Source organism: Mytilus californianus, unplaced genomic scaffold, assembly GCF_021869535.1.
Source record: "Mytilus californianus isolate M0D057914Y unplaced genomic scaffold, xbMytCali1.0.p SCAF_9, whole genome shotgun sequence".
Taxonomy (NCBI): Eukaryota; Metazoa; Mollusca; class Bivalvia; order Mytilida; family Mytilidae; genus Mytilus; species Mytilus californianus.
In genome coordinates, this window is record NW_026262745.1 from 1,186,926 (window position 1) to 1,207,546 (window position 20,621).

General features: G+C 32.0%; 2 protein-coding genes across 5 annotated transcripts in view; one reads left to right on the forward strand and one right to left on the reverse strand.

Annotated features, from left to right (window-relative positions):
• Nucleotides 1-20,621, forward strand: part of LOC127716148 (uncharacterized) — a 551,146-nt gene that overhangs the window by 24,041 nt on the left and 506,484 nt on the right. The window lies entirely within an intron of this gene.
• On the reverse strand, nucleotides 2,041-10,774 carry LOC127716139 (neuronal acetylcholine receptor subunit alpha-7-like). 2 transcript variants are annotated; one of them, XM_052222257.1, is made up of 4 exons: nucleotides 9,502-10,774; nucleotides 7,358-7,459; nucleotides 5,284-5,344; nucleotides 2,041-2,349 (listed from the first exon to the last, which is right to left on the reverse strand). In XM_052222257.1, the coding sequence occupies exons 1-4, from the start codon at nucleotides 10,673-10,675 to the stop codon at nucleotides 2,346-2,348; spliced, it is 1,341 nt and encodes a 446-aa protein (XP_052078217.1). In that variant the 5' UTR covers nucleotides 10,676-10,774; the 3' UTR covers nucleotides 2,041-2,345. The 2 variants fall into 2 exon arrangements, with proteins under 2 accessions (XP_052078217.1, XP_052078216.1); XM_052222256.1 differs by lacking the exon at nucleotides 5,284-5,344.

The window sequence follows — 20,621 nt, forward strand, 5'->3', positions numbered from 1 at the left end:
GTGGCACCCGTTATGTTGCTCATGTTAGTTCAAACCCGGTAATAAGTCTAAACACATTTTCTTTATTAATTGTTTCATAATTGATGACAAGAATGCTTTATTTAATCAATTTGAACTTTGATTACCTGTCTGTAGTTCTTTAACAGAAGTTTGTTCAAATTCTAGCCAGTGGAACAGTTTTATTTGATCAAACAAATTGAGATTTAGTCCGAACTTCTAATGAAATGCAATTACTGGGGAGAAACACTTACTTAAGTGACTGTAAACGTATTTTTTTTAAGCGAAGGGCGTATGAAGTGCCAATCTGCCTACGAATCTGGGAGTGGGGGAAAGCATGTCAAACAAAAAACCTGTGCAAGGTTTACATAAATATAAGTTCAAAAGGTATAATGGTGCAAAATTATAACATTCGTTTCCTTTTCCTGTTCTGGTATTTCAAAATATAATTTGGTTGACATGCACTAGAAATTATCTCCTATAGTGGAGCTAACCGTATAATTTGCAATCATTCTAATCAAAAGTTATCAAGAGGATTCTCAAATTATTAGACACGCAGAAATGAAAATGGTAAGGTTGGGGGGGGGGGGGGGGGGTCTGTGGGTTTGGGGGGGGGGGGGGGTTGCCATGTCTCAAACTATTCTAATTGCATACAAAGACTGGCTCTTAAACCATTGACAACCAAAATATAATGTTCTTTAAATTTACTAATGTCAGTAATGAGATCTCAAAGCGTATGATAATACTAGATCGAAATGGTGGTATACAAACAATGGCAACAGTAGTATACCGCTGTTCAAAAGTCAAGAATCGATTGAGAGAAAACAAATCCGAGTTACGAACTAAAACCGAGGGAAACACATCAACTATAAGAGGAAATCAACGGAACAACAGAAAACCTGAAGTGCAACAAAAACAAACGCCAACATACATAGAAACGGACTATTGATAACAACTGCCATATACCTGACTTATTAGAGGACATTTTAAGACAAAATAGTGGGTTAAACCTGGTTTTATGGCTAGCCAAACACTCGCTTATATATGGCAATGTGAACAAATATCGCTAAAATGACAACACTACGTGACAGGAATATAGTATAAACAAATGCAAGAACACTCAGCACAGAGAAACGCATAAACAAATTATATAATAGTACATTAGTAACATGTAAACCACTGAATAACAACGGACAGCTTCCATTAACGACAGCACAAGACACCACAAACTGTGACGTCATTTTGTGACATATGTTATCTTTAAATTCATACAATTAAATGGAACTAGATCCAAAAATTAACAATTTCCACAATACTAGTCCAAATAATTATCATATGATTATGACGGTACTGAAAAGCTGTTTTAAATTAAGGCTGTGACGATTTCATAATCATTTGGACTAACTCAATACTTTATCCATGGAAAATGGAAATTAACTCGACAATACTGACAAATAAGACATATGTGAAATGTACCAGAAAAAAAAACAGAATTCAAACAACAAACGTTAAGACATAACACAACATCCAACCGAAATCACAAAAGAAACATCATAACTAAATACACGAATGTTGGATGTATAAATACCTAAACACGTCTTATAGCAATGCAAATTCATACTCGGCAAAATAGTCATATTCGGGAAAAGGTCACGTTCGGTACTTAGCAGACAGACCACATAGATGTTAAACCACAATTTAAAACGTGTTAAAAATGTCGTTAGTTAGTTCAGACACATCGTATAGATCAACCAATTCGTGATGGTGTCCGTTGACATAGATATTTCATAAAGGTTAACCAACTCCTGATGGCGTTTGTAAAACTTTCCAAGGGGTAACGTCAACTTCAACATTTGGAACCAATGGTTCAATAGCTTCCTTGTGAGCAGCATCCCTCTATCAAGGAAATCGTAATAGGAAAAGCATGCTCTTGAATATCATTTCAACTGGGAGGTGTTTATTCCATATCAAGAATGTTGCTACATAGAAATTGAACGTAAACGATAATAAATCTTAAACATACGGAAACAAAAATAAACAGACTTAGACGCACTATTGTTATATATACCTTAAATGTAAATTACAATGTAGGATGTGTTTTTTGTGCAATGAAACTGGTAAAACCTTCTTATGCAACATTTTCATTTTCCCTTCCAACAAAAAGTTTTACGATAAAATAAACATATGCAATTATATATGGTGTCAACATCACAAAAAAACAAACTACATAACATAAACAACATTTAAGACGCTTTTGTTTCCTTCTTATTGTACTTTCATTTTCTTTGGTGTCATCTTTAATGATTTCTTTTTCCTTCTTTTTGTTTTTCGCAATCAATTTCGTAGAATCATCTGAAACACAACATTTGATTTTTTTTATATATTTGCTGATGTTTAAAAGTTGAAATTAGAGATATTAGAATTTTATAAATATTCCAAATCAGATAACATTCGTAAACAGAAGGTATTATAAACCAAAAAAGATCAGACAGTCTTATAGATCAAATCAGAGGTTTTTTCAATCTGTTTCAGAAAACAGAAGGTAACCAATACTTACGGTGACCTTTAGTTGTTAATATATACGTCATTATCTCTCTGGTGGATAATTGTCTCATTGCGAATCATACCACTTCTTTGTCTTTTATATTCTTTGACTGTACATTGAAGTTAATTCCATAGCAAAAAATCGTCCTTGATATAAGTTATGATTATTTATATAAAAAAAAGTATGGCTATATATGTTTCTAGGATTGTAACTGTAAGTAAAAGTTACTTTTGCGATTTTAGTTTGTGATTTTATTTTTATCCCATGAAGACGCGGTGTGTAAGTGTAAGATCAGCCAGATGGTCGGAGGCCGGAGGGTGATCTTACACTGACACACCAAGTCCGAGTGGGATAACTATTTTACATCCCAGCTCTTCTAGACTATATGAAAAAACATTTACGCTTAATAACATCTAGTTCAGAATGCCATACAGTAATTATAATATACTTTATATACTACTATATAGTATATACCATTTATGATCCCGGATACTAGTGTTCAAATATGTTAAGTTAACAGAAAGTTTGTATCTAGTCGTCCCGGTGTAGGGGTATGAATTGTGGCTTCATATGCTTAAGGTATTGAGTTCGATTCCCGCATAAACACTGGAAATTTATTCCGCATCAATATTTCTAAGTTTTATTGTGTGTTTGACGTTCCCGCCAAAATGTTACAGAACAAAAGAAAGCATATAGAACAAAGAAACTCTGGGTAGGGTGATCTGGTAGGGGTGATCCGACTCAGATCACCCTGTTAGAACAAGGGAGCTGGGTTGTAAGTGAACAGATCCATAAACGTGTAAAACGTAATGATTCACTGGAATACTTTGTTCGTGACCTAATTTTGTTTTGAAACATTTGGTATAGTCATCTTATTCATTATAATTCGTGTCATTGATTTTCTATAGAGTTAATACTTCTTACAGTGGTCTCTGAAATATAATCACTTTTTAATATATGCAATTCTTCACTTTGTCCGCTTGATTCAATAATGTTTGGTTTGGTCTATTCACTTATGTATGTTCACGAAGAGTATGAGTTGAGAAATAAAACTTATTTTGACCCAACTTAATTAGTTGTGACAGTTTACAAATGGATTTGACTTACCAAAACAAAAAAATCGTATAAAGTAAGTTGTTATTCAAAAGGGTAGGATGTTGGAGTAAAACTTTGTAGATATAATTTCAATTCAATTTGTTTTCATCTACTCATGGAACTAAAAATGCAATACAGTATACTGGTCAATACTGTGTATAAACACAAACAAAATTCTATTACAAGGAGAAGTGTCCACCCGCTTAATATGGAAGTCAATCAGGTTATCGTCATACCTCCATCGGTGATTTGACCGATATTTGGACGAGATTCTTATTATAAGTTGTGAAAGTTTGGTAAAACATGTTCAGGAACACCACGTTTTTTCTACTTGTTCAGGTGGGGTACACCATTGAGCAGATATGCTTTTACTTTACTTACGCTATTAAATCAGGTTAACCAATATACATGTAATTGTATTCACAAAGTCTTCTTACCAACTAATAAATATTCGCTTCTAAAGAGTCAACGTCAGCAAGCGACGCGCTTCGAATGGAATATCACTTATAGAATTAGTTTTTAATGATGTGTTGCATGGGATGTTACACAGAAAAATTATAATAGTGCGTTTAATCATATTACTGCTTTCCATGGCATTACATTGCATTTCCTGAGATACATGCCAAAATAGCACCATACATATGCATTTTTCAAAGTAAGCCAGGCAAGAAGTACTACAAAAATGTTATTCTAAACCTGATGTCATTAAGAGAGCTTATTGCCTTAACAGAATTTGCACAATATTGAGCAATTTGATATTTTTGAAGCGTTGCTATGACACCCTAAAATTGCTAGGTTTTTGAACTCTAAAAATTGTTAAAAAAAGAATAATATTTAATCGATTCTTTTTAAAAATCCAGACAACAATTATGTTGTCCCATATCCCGTAATGTTGATAGTATTGGTACGAAAGATTATTCCATCAAAAATGGAAATCATTCATAAATTTGCTTTTTTGCATGTTAAAATTAAATCCGCTTAATACGATTTTTTGCCCATTTTCATGAGACAGAATTATGTAGCAACATGTAATTCCCAATTTTTCAAATATGAACCTTGTATTATAAAATTAAACAGAAAATGCACACATTCGGTTTTAAACAAATAAAATGAACAAAATGTATTGAATATCAACGTAAATAGTCCCTAGTAACATAGTAAATTTCATAGTAACAGAGTAAAGACAATTTTTTATTTAAAAATAAAATACGCTGAATATGATGAACTGTTTTTAAGCTCTCTATGTATTCTTCTAATTTGTAGCCAACATCATGGAATATCTGTTTCACAGATGAATACAGATATGTTCCAATTGTCGTTATCACAATTTCGTCCTCTTTTCCTCGAATCGATCTACCAAATTATCCTTATCACCGGGTTTGTACTTACATGAGCAAAAAGACAGATTCAACATGTGGAGCAGGATCTGCTTACTCTTCCTGAGCACCTGAAATTCCTCAGGACTTTGTTGGGGTTTGTGTTGCTCAGTATTCAGTTTTGTATGTTGTGTTTTTGGGTCGTTTTTCGTTTTTGCTATGGCGTTGTCAGTTCTTTTTCGACTTATAAGTTTGGCTTTCCCTTTGGTATCTTCTGCCTCTCTTTTACCCTTTTTACTCTTATCCTAGTATGCCTACACATATGTTTACCTCCTTGTGCTCCTAACTAAGGAAACATGTGTCCTTAGATACAAGAGGTAGATGTGGATGACTGAAAGTATATTTTACTTATATATATACAAGTCTAAATTGAAAACAACGTTCAAAAATATGATTTCGTTGGATAAAAACCGCAATTTTTATACGTGTGCATGCAAAACAAATTTCTTGCTAGATATATATAAAATTTATGATATGATAAATCGTTTCAGAGCACTTTCAGCTAAGTTTGTTTTTACTTTCAATGACTGTATATTATGAAGCTCAATGCCTATTGACATGGTCTCTTAAAACTTGAGATTCCTTGCTGTCTGATGACAATCTAGTTACATTTGGAATAGACAAACATGCATCTTGTCTCAACAGCAAGGATCAAATTTATGAGCCACTGATTTATTGTTCTCATGTTTAATATGCTTAAATTTATGCGACTAGAATTTGAACATCATCATTCATCAATTTTTTATTTTTTTAGTTTCACAAATAAGAGAGTTGTGTTTCCTATGCCGTTTTGTCTTGTAACATAAACATAGTGTTTGAGATGGTTTACACAGTTCTTTACCTGCTGTATATTATTGAAAAATCTATTGTATGTTAACACATGACATAGGCAAAATCTCTTTGCTCTTACTGTGCTATAATCTGGATAATGCACAACTACCTCAGATATAATGCAAAGCTCACATGGACTCTTAGCTTTAGGGGCGGGTCGAGGATTTTTCCAAAGCGGACGTAATTTAAAAATTGAAGAAATACTGCCGAGCGTAACGTGGCGAAATTATTTTTTAACGAATTAATGCAACTACGACATAGTTGATCAATTAACAACTTTGTACAAACTTCGTAGTTTCAAATAATGAAATAAAAAGAGTTTCTCATTCCTTAAACTGGGAACATTTTATGTTATTTTAGGTACAATGTAAATCTTAAATCAGAGTTTCAAAGTTAAACAAAATAATTATTTTTTTGAAATGTCTGCCAAAAAAAAAATGTATTTTAGGATATCTAAATACAAATCTAATTGAAATCTGATTTGGATTAGGTATGTGCTCAATGGAACTTGTTTTAAATATTTATTCCTTTAATTATCCTTATTTGGTATCGAATTTAAAGAAGTTCATATCTAAGTATGTGCCAAAATAGGAAAAAATATAAGTTATCAATCAGACTTCGTTTAGATGCGAACATGTCTTCAAAATTTATACAATGAAAAATTGTGGGGGGAAAAGGGGGGTGGGGAGTTAAAGATTGAATAATGAAAGGTTTTTTCCCTGTTTACTTTGTACTATAAACTTAGGTACATTTCTCTTCGATCAGTTTGAGGGAAAGTATAGCAATTAATCTTTGCTCAATAACCTCTTCAGTTATGGTTTTTCAGAAAACGATTTAAAAGAACATTAAACGGAACAAAAATTGTAGAAGATGTGTGTTATACGTCAATAAGACAGCCATCAAACAACAAAAACAATCTAAGAACATCGATCTAAAGGGCAAGAATTTATAGTGTCATGTGTTTAAACATTTATAGGCAAATCAAATTGCTATATATCACTCCTACGGCGTCTTTCGGATCAAATAGGGTCACCCGAGCCGCGCAGATTAAATGACATATACCGATTTGCTTGTTTAATAACTATAACATAATGACAATCGGAAACGAATACACAAATCTGCAGTACACGATAGTCACATCAATTATTAAAATTTGCAATCGGTAACAGGTCTTATTTTAACTGATGTATCGATAGCCGGAAATATGTGTAGGATTATACCATAAGAATTGGCGAAATTATATCAAGAAATAAAAAGACAATATTTATTATAAAGAACAGCAGATTTTAAATCTAGCATTACTAACCTAGTTTTAAGTGCATGAGCGAGATCATTCAGAAGGAATTGCAAATAAATTACCATCGAATCGCTTATTCTTTTTTAGCCATGGCGTTGTCAGTTTATTTTCGAATTATGAGTTTGAATGTCCCTTTGGTATCTTTTGCCTCTCTTTAATAGCGGAGGAAATATATCAGATTGTATGATTTAAGCTTCTAAAAATAAATTAACATACTTTCACTTTCCGGACGCGAACTATGTTCCGTCAGTGGTTCCGTGTGCGGTTCTGCTCCCTCTATATCCTCTTTTATTTTACTGAAGCTCGTTGTAGTAATCCCTGAATTATAATGAATTTCTATGTGGAACTCGCTTATCAAAATATTGTTTCATTCTAGGTTGCCTCTTTCTTCTCACAGTTGCATATGGAACAAAGTCCTTAACTTATAATACATTTAGAAAATTGCAGTATTAACGACATTTACATAATAAGAAATAATAAGAATAATATTAAGTTTTTTGCGGTTTATGAAAATAATGTCCACTACATTAAATATATGATTTAAAAATGAACAAATTAAGCATAATATGTATTGATTATAAATGATTGCAACTAAGTGAAACAGTAACACAATTGTGTACGTTCGAATAATCATACCTGAAATGTGAAATTCGTTTTTGAGTGATAAAACAAATTTTACTGAATGTTCACAGTGAAATTGTAAGTTAACTCAATCGACAGTATATTGATAAAATAAATCCATAGTTAGAACAATGTACTTTGTCGAATACTAGTGAATTAATTATCGATAAGTGTTTAGAGCTTCATAAACAGATTTGAACATGTTTGCTTCGTAAATAATACTTTTGTAATATGTCCCCTTTTAACATTAGAGAATGCTGCGTATTTTAATTAATTTAGTTAATTTCATTTTTCGAAGAAAAATTCTCATTGAAAATTAGATAGATAATAGTTAGCTAAGTCTTTAGTTTTCTATGTTGTGTTTTGTGTACTGTTGTTTGTCCGTGGGTCTTTTTCTTTTTTCGGAGCTTAAAGGCTTTAGATGACTGTGATGTCCTCAACGATGTAGGAAAAAATTGTGATGTGTTCTCGTGAATAAATTTGACATCATGTTATTTTGTTTTATCTGATATTATCACACAACACTCAATAAGTTCTATTTATTGGTATCAGTGAATTTATCAAGATACATCACAAACATTTGTAGTATCCCATAATGAAAAATACAAAAAAAACATCTCACGCAATCGATATGACTTTTGAATTCGAACAGTATCTTGAATATGATGATTTCAATATATTTCTCACAATTTTGACCTTTCATCTTACCCCAATTTTTAAACCAGAATAACAAACTGTTACCATTATCGTTACGTTTTATCGTTAAAATGCTTTTATCTATTACAAGGGCTCTAATGTCAGTACTGGGTGGAATATACCGTCAACTATGACATTGGAGACTATAACCTTTGTCCCTTTGATTTCTTGAAATCGTTTTTATGCCAACGGTGTCATAAACATTATTTTGTTCATGCGTTTAAAGAGACAGAAGCTAGATAAATCATTAATAGTATAATCGAAACTATTTGATTGAATGATTTTTGGTGTTTGTGGTTATACCGATGCGGCCATGTGTTTTAAGTGGAGGAAGCTGAAATACCCGTAGAGATCCATCGCCATTCGGCAAGATAATTGGCGATCCCGGTTATTTAAGATAGTAATCGTATGCACCTTGCCAAAGTGGGATAAGAACTCAAAATCTAAGTGTAGACAGGCTAGTTATCACTGTAAATAAACCATTAAGGCCACTCGGCTATCGAAGCACCTTGAAATAATTTTACATTCTAGTCAATGCCTTAACTCTGAAAACATTAAAATAGTCATCTCCTTTATTAAAAAAATACTTATGATATAAGTATGATAATATTTCAAATACTTTTTGAACATACGTACATATTCTCCGCAATTTTATTTCAACTCAACAGATCTTAATACTACGCATTATGTTAATCTCCAGGCGCCCACAAATTGATCTAGTCAGTAAGGTGGATTTTTTGCCTAGTGGTAAATACTGAAGAATGTTTCTAAAATCTGTAATTATGTCTGCCAGAACCAATACACCGGTACAGCAGATGTTAATATTTAGTCATATCTGTGACCCTTCTACACCTATGATTCACAATGATGTTTATTATGAAGTACTCCTAAAAATATTCAAAAGTGTAACTAAAACAGTTTACAGTGTTTTGCCGATGTTTTATCAAAAAAGTTGTAACGATTTATCCGTTGAAGCGTTTAGCCTGGATAAAATGTCATCAAATAATATAATATAAGCTATTTCAAATTGTAAATGAACATACCCTGTTGGGTTTGGTTGTCTTGCGATGGTATATACTTTTGTTTTGTAGCCCTGTTGTCCCCTTCTTTTGCAAAGCAGCTCGTTGGGCATATTCCTGAAGAACAAAGAGTTTCTGTGTGCATATGGGTCGTAGCATGACCTTCGTTCATATTGTTCCCTTCCTTCTCACAGTTCAATATTGAACAAAATCTTTCACAAGCACCACATTTAAAGACTACAGTAATAATGACATTTACTGTGAGAATGAGTCCACTTATACCAAGTAAACACCACAATAAACTTCCAAAATAAGAAATCTTGTCAGAACTGCTTGGTAAAGATTCGTTAAATAACTCAATCATTGCTGTAAAACCCAATAAAACAAATGTTGATAACGTGACTTTGGCTCCGCTATTCACTGGTAGGAAAAATGTTACAATATTTATCAATGTAATTGATATAGTTGGAACAAAAAATTTCCATACGTAATATGTTTGTCTGCGATCCATTTCTATGTGTAAAACCACTGAAGAGAAGTTTCTTCCATTAAAATGTACAATTGTTGTATAATTCCTTATTTTGTCAGGTTTAGATATATGCCACTCACCATTCGATTTAAATAGATTCAGAAAATTATCTGGCAACCGAATGGTTAACATCTGTTCCTTGCTATTAAGATGTTGGGCTGAAAAGTGTAATTTACAGTTCTCAGTTTCAAACGGGTATCTTGTTGAATCGACAAAGCAATAGGTTTTCACTTCAATATCATCATGCCACTCTACCAGTCCATTACTGTAGATATTTACACGTTTATCATTATCGTCAAAAATATTTGATTTTTCTGCATAATTTCTCAAAAACACATCAGGCTTCCATATCTTTGATATTGGAGCCGATATTTCATTTGTTTCTCCATTCAAACTATTATTCCACGTCAAAAATTCATCTGTCCATGACATACTTATACCAAGTGATGTTGTCAGGATTTGATCCTTCATGTCTAATGAATGAATTGTATATAGCGCAATTTCAATTTCGACCTCTACTGGTTCGCTTTTATTCACAATTGGCTTCCTAATATATTTGTTATAATCTCTGTGATCCATGATGTTTTTCCATAAAAAAGTCTCGTCATTAATGCAAAAAACAGTAAGCACGACATAATTTAAAAAGACACAACAACGCATGACTTTCATTTTAATTCTTTTTATAAATATGTTAAAAAGTCACTCAAAGTTTAAGAAAACATGTTATCTCAAAATACCATAACATAGACTATTGAAAGATCCAAAGAATACAATTGTACATAATTTTTAGATACCGTGTTTTTTTAACTAAAAAATTGGAAAGGTGCCATAAATTAAATAATGGTATGTTTATGATAATTGTTCCATATTATGATATTATAACAATGAAATGATCAGGTTATTTAATATTTTGTGCATACCTATTCTGATGGTATTTTGTTTTTAAAATGAAAGATATCGATTTGTAATAAAAGAAACTTTAATTTGTTTAAGTCACTTGGAAAATGTAAATAAACTTTAACCTGCTTGTAATAATTGCAACATAGATTACATTATATGCAGTCAAGTATGTTTTAGAACCCTCTTCTCGTACTTTCTAAACATAAATTTGCGGATTTATATTGAATGTTTTCGAAACCCAAATATAATTGAAAATTTGAATCGGAATTACGTCACTTTCACTTTTATCTTTTTGAATTTATTGTGCAATCTTATGATGATGTCATCTCATTAAATAATTCAACGTTTGGTAACTATGTTGAACGCATCTGTCTCATCGAATTTGAAATAAAGGATATCACAAATACATTTAAGTCTTTGTCATATCATAACGTATATTTAGAAATTGAAACAATGAAGATCGGTTGAGAACAAAACCTTATGTCATATGAGTTCAAGTTCTCAACTCTGAACTTTTCATTTCTGTTTAACAATATACCAGTAGCGCCTGCATATGGAGTATATTTCTCCCAGTTGATACGACAGTTTAAAAATCTTTTTTAATATTCCTTTTTTCAAACTAAAAGCAATACAGCTTATTGAATTTACATACTAGTATACAAATTTGATAGCATCGGTGAATAATTTCATATGTGTTTTACAGTTACAAACAAGTTTGAATCATTGAATCATCAGCGGAGAATGACAACTTATAATATAAATAATGAAACATGATCATTTTATTATAAATAACGAATCTAAGCAGCTAAAAAAAGGTATTTACCTAGATTGTTAATAGATATAAGAAGATGTGGTATGAGTGCCAATGAGACAACTCTCCATCCAAGTCAAAATTTATAAAAGTAAACCATTATAGGTCACAGTACGGCTTTTATGATATGAACAGACAATCATTGTATAAATATTTGTCATATGTTTAGTACTTGTTACCGCGATTTTGAATATTTGATGGAAATTCCAGACCTGCATAGCATACCCTATATTGCATACCCCGTATCGCATTGCCTGTATCGCACCTCGTTTGGAACCTCTCGACACTTTTTTTTAACTCCTCAGGTGTGATCCGCTTGAAATTTTAGTAGACAACAATGTTGTCCATTTTTAGTCGCAATCCGCGGACAGTAGAAGTGGGAGAACAAACGATGAACATACTGGCGGAAGACATCTTACAGTTAGAGGATAAGATAACTGAACATTTTTTTTCAAAATGATGAAGAACCCGTGGTGGAGCTAACAACAGAAAAGTTCATACTGAAGATGATCAATGCCAACACTGTCAGGAAAACAAAGTCATGAAGACAAATGTAAACAAATATCAGGAATGTTTCGAGTCTCAAGCAGAAGACATGGAAATTCATGAGATTTTGCCGACAGAACTTGACCTACATCTAGCTTAGTTTTTTATGACTGCAAAAAAACCTGATGGAGAATATCTTGGGCCGGACACTCTGAAATCTATACAAGGCAGCATCAACCGGTATTTATAATCGTAGACAATCACTCCCGAGATGTTCTTGGTTCGAAAAGAAAGTTTCTAAGGCAGAAGGGTAAGGAAATGGACCTAGAAAAGCAGACCCTCTTACAAAGGAAGAAATTGAGATTTTATATGAAATGAAGCTGTTGGGGCTAGGCAAGTACTTTTTAATATATGAAACGACGTTACATGTTTTAACTGTTTATGAATCTGTTAAACAAATCTTGTTGTAACTGTAAAGGAACTGCCATAGTTGAAGGTATCATGAATGTGTCAGCCTAAGTAGTCTTTGCACTTCCACATAAATGAATTGTTCATCACATGGACATACAATATAAATTCTAAGACTTTAGAAGTGTGCAGACTTGTCTGATATCAGATTTATAATTTCTTTGGAAATACACAAATGCCGTCTCACATCTTTATTCATTGTTTTTAAAAGTTAATTTTTAGTTGCTGCCTTTTTTCTCTACTTGTTGACCTAAATAAATGCATTGTTAAATGACCATGAACTACATGTTTGGATTGACAGATAGCCAGTTTCAATTCAAAGTATTGTTTTAATCATGCTTAATATATAATTTATTTTTATTTTTATGATATAATAAAGTAAATTAAATTTTTATATTCTTGATTATTGTTTTTTTCAGCAAATGCTAAAAGGGGAAAACTATCTGGAGTATTGAAAGAGTTGGTCCTGCTTTGTTTCATAAAAAAAATGGCAAACGTAGATACAAGTATCTTGTTTTAGGGAGGGATTAATCCTACTTTGTACAAAATCACTCTGATTCTAACAAAAAATTGTCTGAAACTGACATTATCAAGATGCTTGATTTCTTGATTGACAACATATTTGTTACGTTTGGAGGACGTGATTTTCAACAAACAATCGGCATTCCCATGGAAACCAACTATGCCCCTCTTCTTGCCGACTTGTTACTTTATTCATATGAGGCTGACTTTATACAGGAACTTCTTAGGTAGAAAGAAAAGAAGTTGGCAGTATCCTTTAACTTTAACATGATTTCCTTGATAGAGGGTTGCTGCTCACAAGGAAGCTATTAAACCAAGAGTTGCAAGTGGTGAAGTTGAAATCATCCCTTGGTAAATTTTACGGACGCCATCACGAGTTGGTTGACCGTTACGGAATATCCGTTTCACAGATGATAGCGGATATGTTCCTAATGTCGTAACTACAATCCCGTCCCCTTTTTTCGAATGTGACCTACCGAATTAGACTTATTACCGGGTTTGTACTAACATGAGCAACACAAAGGGTGTCAAATGGGGAGCAGGATCTGCTTACCCTTTCGGATCACCTACGATCACCCCCAGCTTTTGGTTGGGTTCGTGTTGCTCAGTCTTTAGTTTTCTATGTTTTGATAATTTGCTAGAGGACAAAGCACATTAATACTTTTATTTTAATGAAATTAAAAAAATACAGTGTTAATATCTCCAAAGGAATATATCTAACACACAAACATTCAAAATATCTCTCACGCACGATACAAGATACATGGTATAGCCACGATTTCCTGTAAATTTATTGGGTGAAATGCTTGAAAAATACAATAAAAATTAAATTGTGTTTTGTCGCAGGAAATCCTAGATGTCCAGACACAGTTTACTTTACTTATGCAGAAAAGAGACCAGAACAGATGAAGTCTTCTGACTCAAAATTTTATGTTGGAATTAAAAATAAAAAAATGGGGAACTGGTTTATAAATCAGTGAATGGGTAAACACACTATTGCAAATATTGTAAAAACATGACTGAATCAGCACATATAAGTGGGCGGAAAGATAATTATAGCGCCCGTAAAACAGGTATTACAAATCAATTACTGGGTAATCGGGTTGCTACAGCATGTGATACGGATTTTACAATGTATTATTCTTTATATAACAAGATGTTTTTTTTCCAATAAAATGGTTTTATATGGTTTTTTTTATATCAAAATATTTGTCACATACTGAAGTATAATGATATTCATCTTAAATCAGATGTTTGTCACACATATTACAAAATATATTTTTTCTCTTTCAATATTATAAAACCTACCGGTTTTCATGTTAAGGCAGTTTGCAGACAATCTATATCTACCAATACATGGCTTATACAAAATACATATAGTTAACGGGATTTTGTAAATAAAATTGTAAATTATCTGGATCGTGTATAGACCTATAAAATTGCCACTTTGGTGACTCATTAAAAAAAGCATTCATTTCACTCACAAAATTACCTTTCATTCTATTAACAATGTCTTGCAAAAACAAATCAGTAGTAATAGCATGTAACTATACATCTTGACAACCATAACCAACTAATATGTTTCTGTGTAACAATATTTCAGTACCTCTTACATAAGGCCCAGTTTTGTTTGTCAAGAGGTTTTAAAAATGACCTTTTAAACATTTCCAAGCTACAAGAATGTAATGTACACCAATATCTAAGTATTCTGCAATAGCTCTCTATATACAAAGGCTATTTACCCAACTCATACACACGCATGCATGCTCTTATATATTTTTAAAGTTATGGTGTATTTGTTCTTCAGATAACTTCTCTAATAAATGTGTGCCACATCATTCATCATTCTCTTAATTTTTGGCCAGTTTGTATACATTCATTTAGGGGGGGGGGGGGGTCTATTTACCATTTATTACACATCAAACCGTACCGGTTACCAGAACTTTGAATATACCAAAGCAGGTACTTCATATCTGAGAAACAGTCAATATATATATATATGCCTTCCTTTTTAGATTTATTCACACATTTTTGTATCATTCAGAATTATCAGTCAAACTTTGATACCTAAATATATCTATATAGTTTGATATTTACACCTAAGTGTAGGAACAATTTTATTTCAAATATGTACTACTTTCCAGTATGTTCTTTTTGACCGGGCCCAATTTGTTGGTGTTACATCTTCCAAAGTCTACCCAAATTATTTGGCAAAGAATTCCGCTCAAACCGGTGCTAGAGGCCGTAAACTTGCAGTGAGGTGAGAGGTTTTTTGGCCCCGTATTGAAGGTCTCACTGTGACTTTGAGATGGAGAACAACAAAATGTGAACATAAGTTGTCTACGTTCTTGAAAAGCACACAGATATTCTGAATTCAGCTCATTATCTATTTGATTTTAAACATATTTTATTCAAGATATGAAAAGGATTGAGCAACAAGCACAGCCTATAAAAGCTCTCTCCATATTACATGTACAAGGTATAATTTAATTATAACAACTGTATTTAAAATAATGTAATATAGTGGAACATGCATGCTACTTATGGGCACACACGAGCAAATATATGTTTACAGTGTTACTTATTAAATGTAAAGTATATCTAAGTATATAGGCAATTACTCATCATTTATTCAAGTACCTTGAAACATGCAAATATCCTTTATAAGTCATTAGAAATATATATGTATGGCTTGAAAGAGACACTAAGCTTACTTAGTGGAATAAATGAATTAATGTTGAAGTGGAGGAGAAAAAAAAATAAAAAATAAAACTAAATAAAACAAAAATTGAGTAAATTTCAAACAAAACGTTGAGTGTCACTGATATATTTCTGAACAGATTTAAAAATAGCAATATTCATATCATATGAAAATAATCTATTTCCAAAAAGTAATAATTCAATATTAATGTCAACATTATCAGCAATGGAGTAAACGGAATCAAATAGGATATGTCTTACATCATTGTACTTGGTGCAAATAAAAAAGAAATGTTGGTTATCCTCAACAGGATGATTACAGTTTGCACAAAAAGTGTTCTCGGATACGAATTGAATAAACAAATGAAATTTTAGGTTGCTAGCATTATTTCTGAGTTGACAATGACTTATATTAAGTTTCCTTATCCCATAGTTGAAAGGTTTAAATATATCATCAGTCCTATAAAACTTGTCCAGTCCACTTCTAAATATACCCAAACTTGGGGATTTTTGTAAACTCAAAGTAAGACTATTTCAAAGTCTTATAGTGGAAGGAATGAAACTATTAAAATAAGAGCTAGTTCTAGCAAGAGGCGGGTGAAAAGTGTTATTTTCATTCCTCAAAGTATAAGGGGTTTGTCTGGGAAGATATGGCTGGACTAACTCATATAAGTATGCAGGTGTCATCCCATTTAATATTTTATAGAATAGTATAAGCTTATGTTTATTATGTCTATTCTCCAGAGTTTCTAAACCTAATTCAATATAAAGTTTTTGTCTTGAGGAAATACGTCGTAATCCTGTAATAATTCTAGCAGCTTCTATTTGGATATTTTCAAGAAGCTCAGACTCGTGCTGGGAGCAATTGCCCCAAACAACATCACCATACTCTAATATAGGTCAATAAAAGCATAATAAATACGTATAAGTGAACTCATATCTAATAAATGTTAAACTTGACGAAGGACAGATAGACGAGAGCATGCTTTTTTATAAATAATATCAATATGTGTGTTCCATGAAGCTGATGACTGAAATGTTATCCCAAGATGACAGTGAATATTTATTTTCTCAACCTCTTCGCCATTTATCCCAAAAATACAGGTGGATGCTCTCTTTCCCTTCTAGTAAATAAAATATTTTTAGTTTTCTTAGAGTTAAATTGAACAGCCCATGATTTTGCCCAATTTGAGATAACATCCAAGTCATCAGTCAAAGAAGCAGCTGCTACAGCATGATCATCATCTACTTTAACAAATAAAGAGGTGTCATCTGCAAAAAGTCTAATATCATTAGCAATTTCATTTACTATATCATTTATATAAATAAGAAACAGAAAGGGTCCCAAAACTGATCCCTGAGGGACACCTGCATGTATACTTCTTAGAGTTGACGAAAAGCCTTCTGAAACTACCTTTTGCTGACGATCTGAAAGATAACTTTCTATCCAAGATAAGAGCTGATCATTTAAGCCAGATTGTTTAAGTTTAAATAAAAGTCCTTTATGCCAAACTTTATCAAAAGCTCTAGATACATCACAAATTACAAACCTTACATCCTTCCCACTATCCATATTACTAATAATTTTATGATATGTTTCGATTAACTGATTAACAGTAGAGTCACCTGGCTGGAATCCAGATTGAAACTTTGACAAAAGGTTATTACTCCTCATATAATTATACAAATGTTTAAATAGAACTTTTCCCATAATCTTACAAACAATACTAGTAACAGATATTGGACGATGGTTAAGAGCTGAATGTGGACTACCTTTCCCTTTAAAAATAGGATTAACATGTGCAATTTTCCATAACAGTGGAACCTGTTTAACTGATAGAGACATATTAAATAACTTAGTTAATGGTTTAGAAATAAAGCTAGCAACCTCTTTTAAAATTCTAGGACTGATACCGTCAGGTCCAGCTGGTTTGTTAACATTCAAGATTTTTAACTGGTCTAAAATTTCTTTCTCAGTGATGACAAATCTGTTCAAATGACATGGAGGAGGCTCATTATTATCAGGAATTTCTGGTTCCGTATCAATATTAGCTATATTAGCAAAATGATTGTTCAGGATCTCTGATTTGTCCAAAGGATGAATAAAATCTCTGTTTTTAGTAAAATTTGATACAGACTTAGCAATGCGCCACCATTTACCAGGAGGAATATTTTTGTCAATGAGCTGTGATGTCAATTTGCACTTATAGTCATCTTTTGCCTTTCTAACAAAACTGATAATTTCATTACGAATTTCTCTAAATTTTTTCCAGTGATCTGGATTATTTGAAGTTTTCGCTTTGTGGTGAATTCTATTACGATGTCTTGTCTTGTTTCTTATCAAGTTGTTCATAAATGGTTTATCATTTGGTCTTACTGTAATAGTTTTAGTAGGTATATATCTATTGACAGTACTTTCAAATGTTCTGACAAAGTTCATATAAACATCATTTATATTATTTGAATTAAAAACAACATCATCCCAGTCAGTATCATTTAACTGGTTTTTAAGATCTTCATAATCTGCACGCTTAAAATTACGAATTTGTCTTTTAAACGAGTGTTGTATAAAGTTTTAAATGAAATTTCGACTGAAACAGGAGAATGAGAACTGCATATGGGTGTAAGTACAGTTACTGATTTAATTAAGTTTTTGCGATTAGTCACACATAAATCAATACGAGTTCCAGTTTGGGTTGTAAAGTTGGTAGACTCCCAAACAACATTTTCTAAGTTTAAACGGTTAAGTAACTTTTTAAAAGAGTTACTTATGTTTGACATCATATCGCAATTAAAATCACCACAAAGGAAAATTGGCAAATTACAATCAAGTGCTGTATCTACTGACTCACTAAATAAGTCCCATATATTAGAATTTGAGTTTGGAGGCCGGTATAAAACACCAACTAAAAATTTTTCGTTACTACAATTCCTCACTTCAACCCAAAGTAATTCAAGATTGCTTACGGATAGGTCATTCCGTATAATAAAATGTAGACTATTTTTCACATAAATGGTCACACCTCCACCATGTTTATTTCTATCTAACCTAACAGGTTTATGAAACCCATTTAATTTAATTTGGTCATCAGTGATTGACTTGTCAAGATGAGATTCTGATATACAAATAATGTCATACTCATGTAGTTCATTGTTAATGAGATCTAACTTAGGAAGTAAACTACACACATTATTGTGTACTATTTTCAAATTCTTTTTGTTACTCTGATCTGGACCTGGATTTTGCTCAATTCCAGCGGCCAGTAACAAAAACTGAATAATACTACTGAGGATAAAAACATTTTTTATGATTATAGGGAGGACTATGGTGTGATTAATATAGTTTACAAGTTTACAGATTAATGTTAAAAACATTGATCAGTCAAAACTATCAAAACTTATAATGAATATATAGTGAAACATAAGCACATGATGTACACTTTGGACAGACCTTTGAAACCAAAAGTTGACATATGCATTGATTAACAGGACACTCAAAATTAGACGAGATAAAGTACAAAACAAAACATACATGTACATAACATATATATAAAAGGAAAACATTGATAAATAACAGATGTTAACGATATCAATTATCACTTATCACTTATCTTGTGATACTGTAATACTATTGAAAAAAAAAATGAGCAAGGTCTGTGTTCATGCAATAATCTTTGTTTTAGAGTTACAAAGATGTGTAGTAGTAATTGTAATGTAAAATGTAGAAAACAAAACAAAACAAAAGCAAAATAAATAAGCAAAACTAGGATAACACTTAGCCTGAATTTCAGACAAAAATTGAATAATGCGCAGTGAAATTGACAAGACTAATCTATAGAATATGCTTGACAAAAGTTTGTAAACTTGACTTAAGTTTCAATTTACGAGTGCAAAAGTGAGAAACACATTTAGATTGTCTATATTTTAGATTCTGGTAATACTATATTTAGGAAGATAGATGTATGTGACATCCTTTAATAGTGCAACCATTTGTCAGTTGTTTGTGTGTAAATATCATGTGTAAAAACGAAGTACCTATGGATGTAAATAAAAAAAATTGTATGTTTACAATCTGCAAGCAAACCGGAAATATGATTATTTCTAAAATTAAAACCAAATACGTAGGAAACGTATATTTTCCGGAAAATATTACAAAATAAAAATAGTTGAGTGGTATGAGAGACAAAGAGACAAATATCTACCCAAGGTTCAAATTTGTGTTGTAGACAATAAATAATGATAATTGAACAGGAATTATATAAAAATACATATGGTACTTGACAATATCAAACAAATATGGAAAGCATGTTAATGTTCAAAGTGATTTACATTCATTTTATTTTTTCAGTTTTTTGGCTATGTCGTCAAATATTTCGAACCGATGTCTAGTTCCTTCCTCGTCTGATCCATATACATGACCATTAAAATACCACGAGCTTACAATATTGTCATGTTGGTACAGTCTATTTAGGAGACCCTGGTTGAGTTTTGTAATATCATCACAAATTCTAACTTTGAGTGCTTCGTTTATACTCTTCTTTTTGCGCAGAAGTGTAATTTTGGTATCCATTCTAAGAAATTTTATGAGAATTGGCTTTGGACTCCCTTCTTTCCCTGGTATTCTATGCATTGCAACAATTTCAGACGGGTTGATGTCTAATTTGACTTTGTTCTTTAGTTCGTTAAGAAGAGAATGTGGTAGGTCTTCATTTCGATTTTCTGGTAATT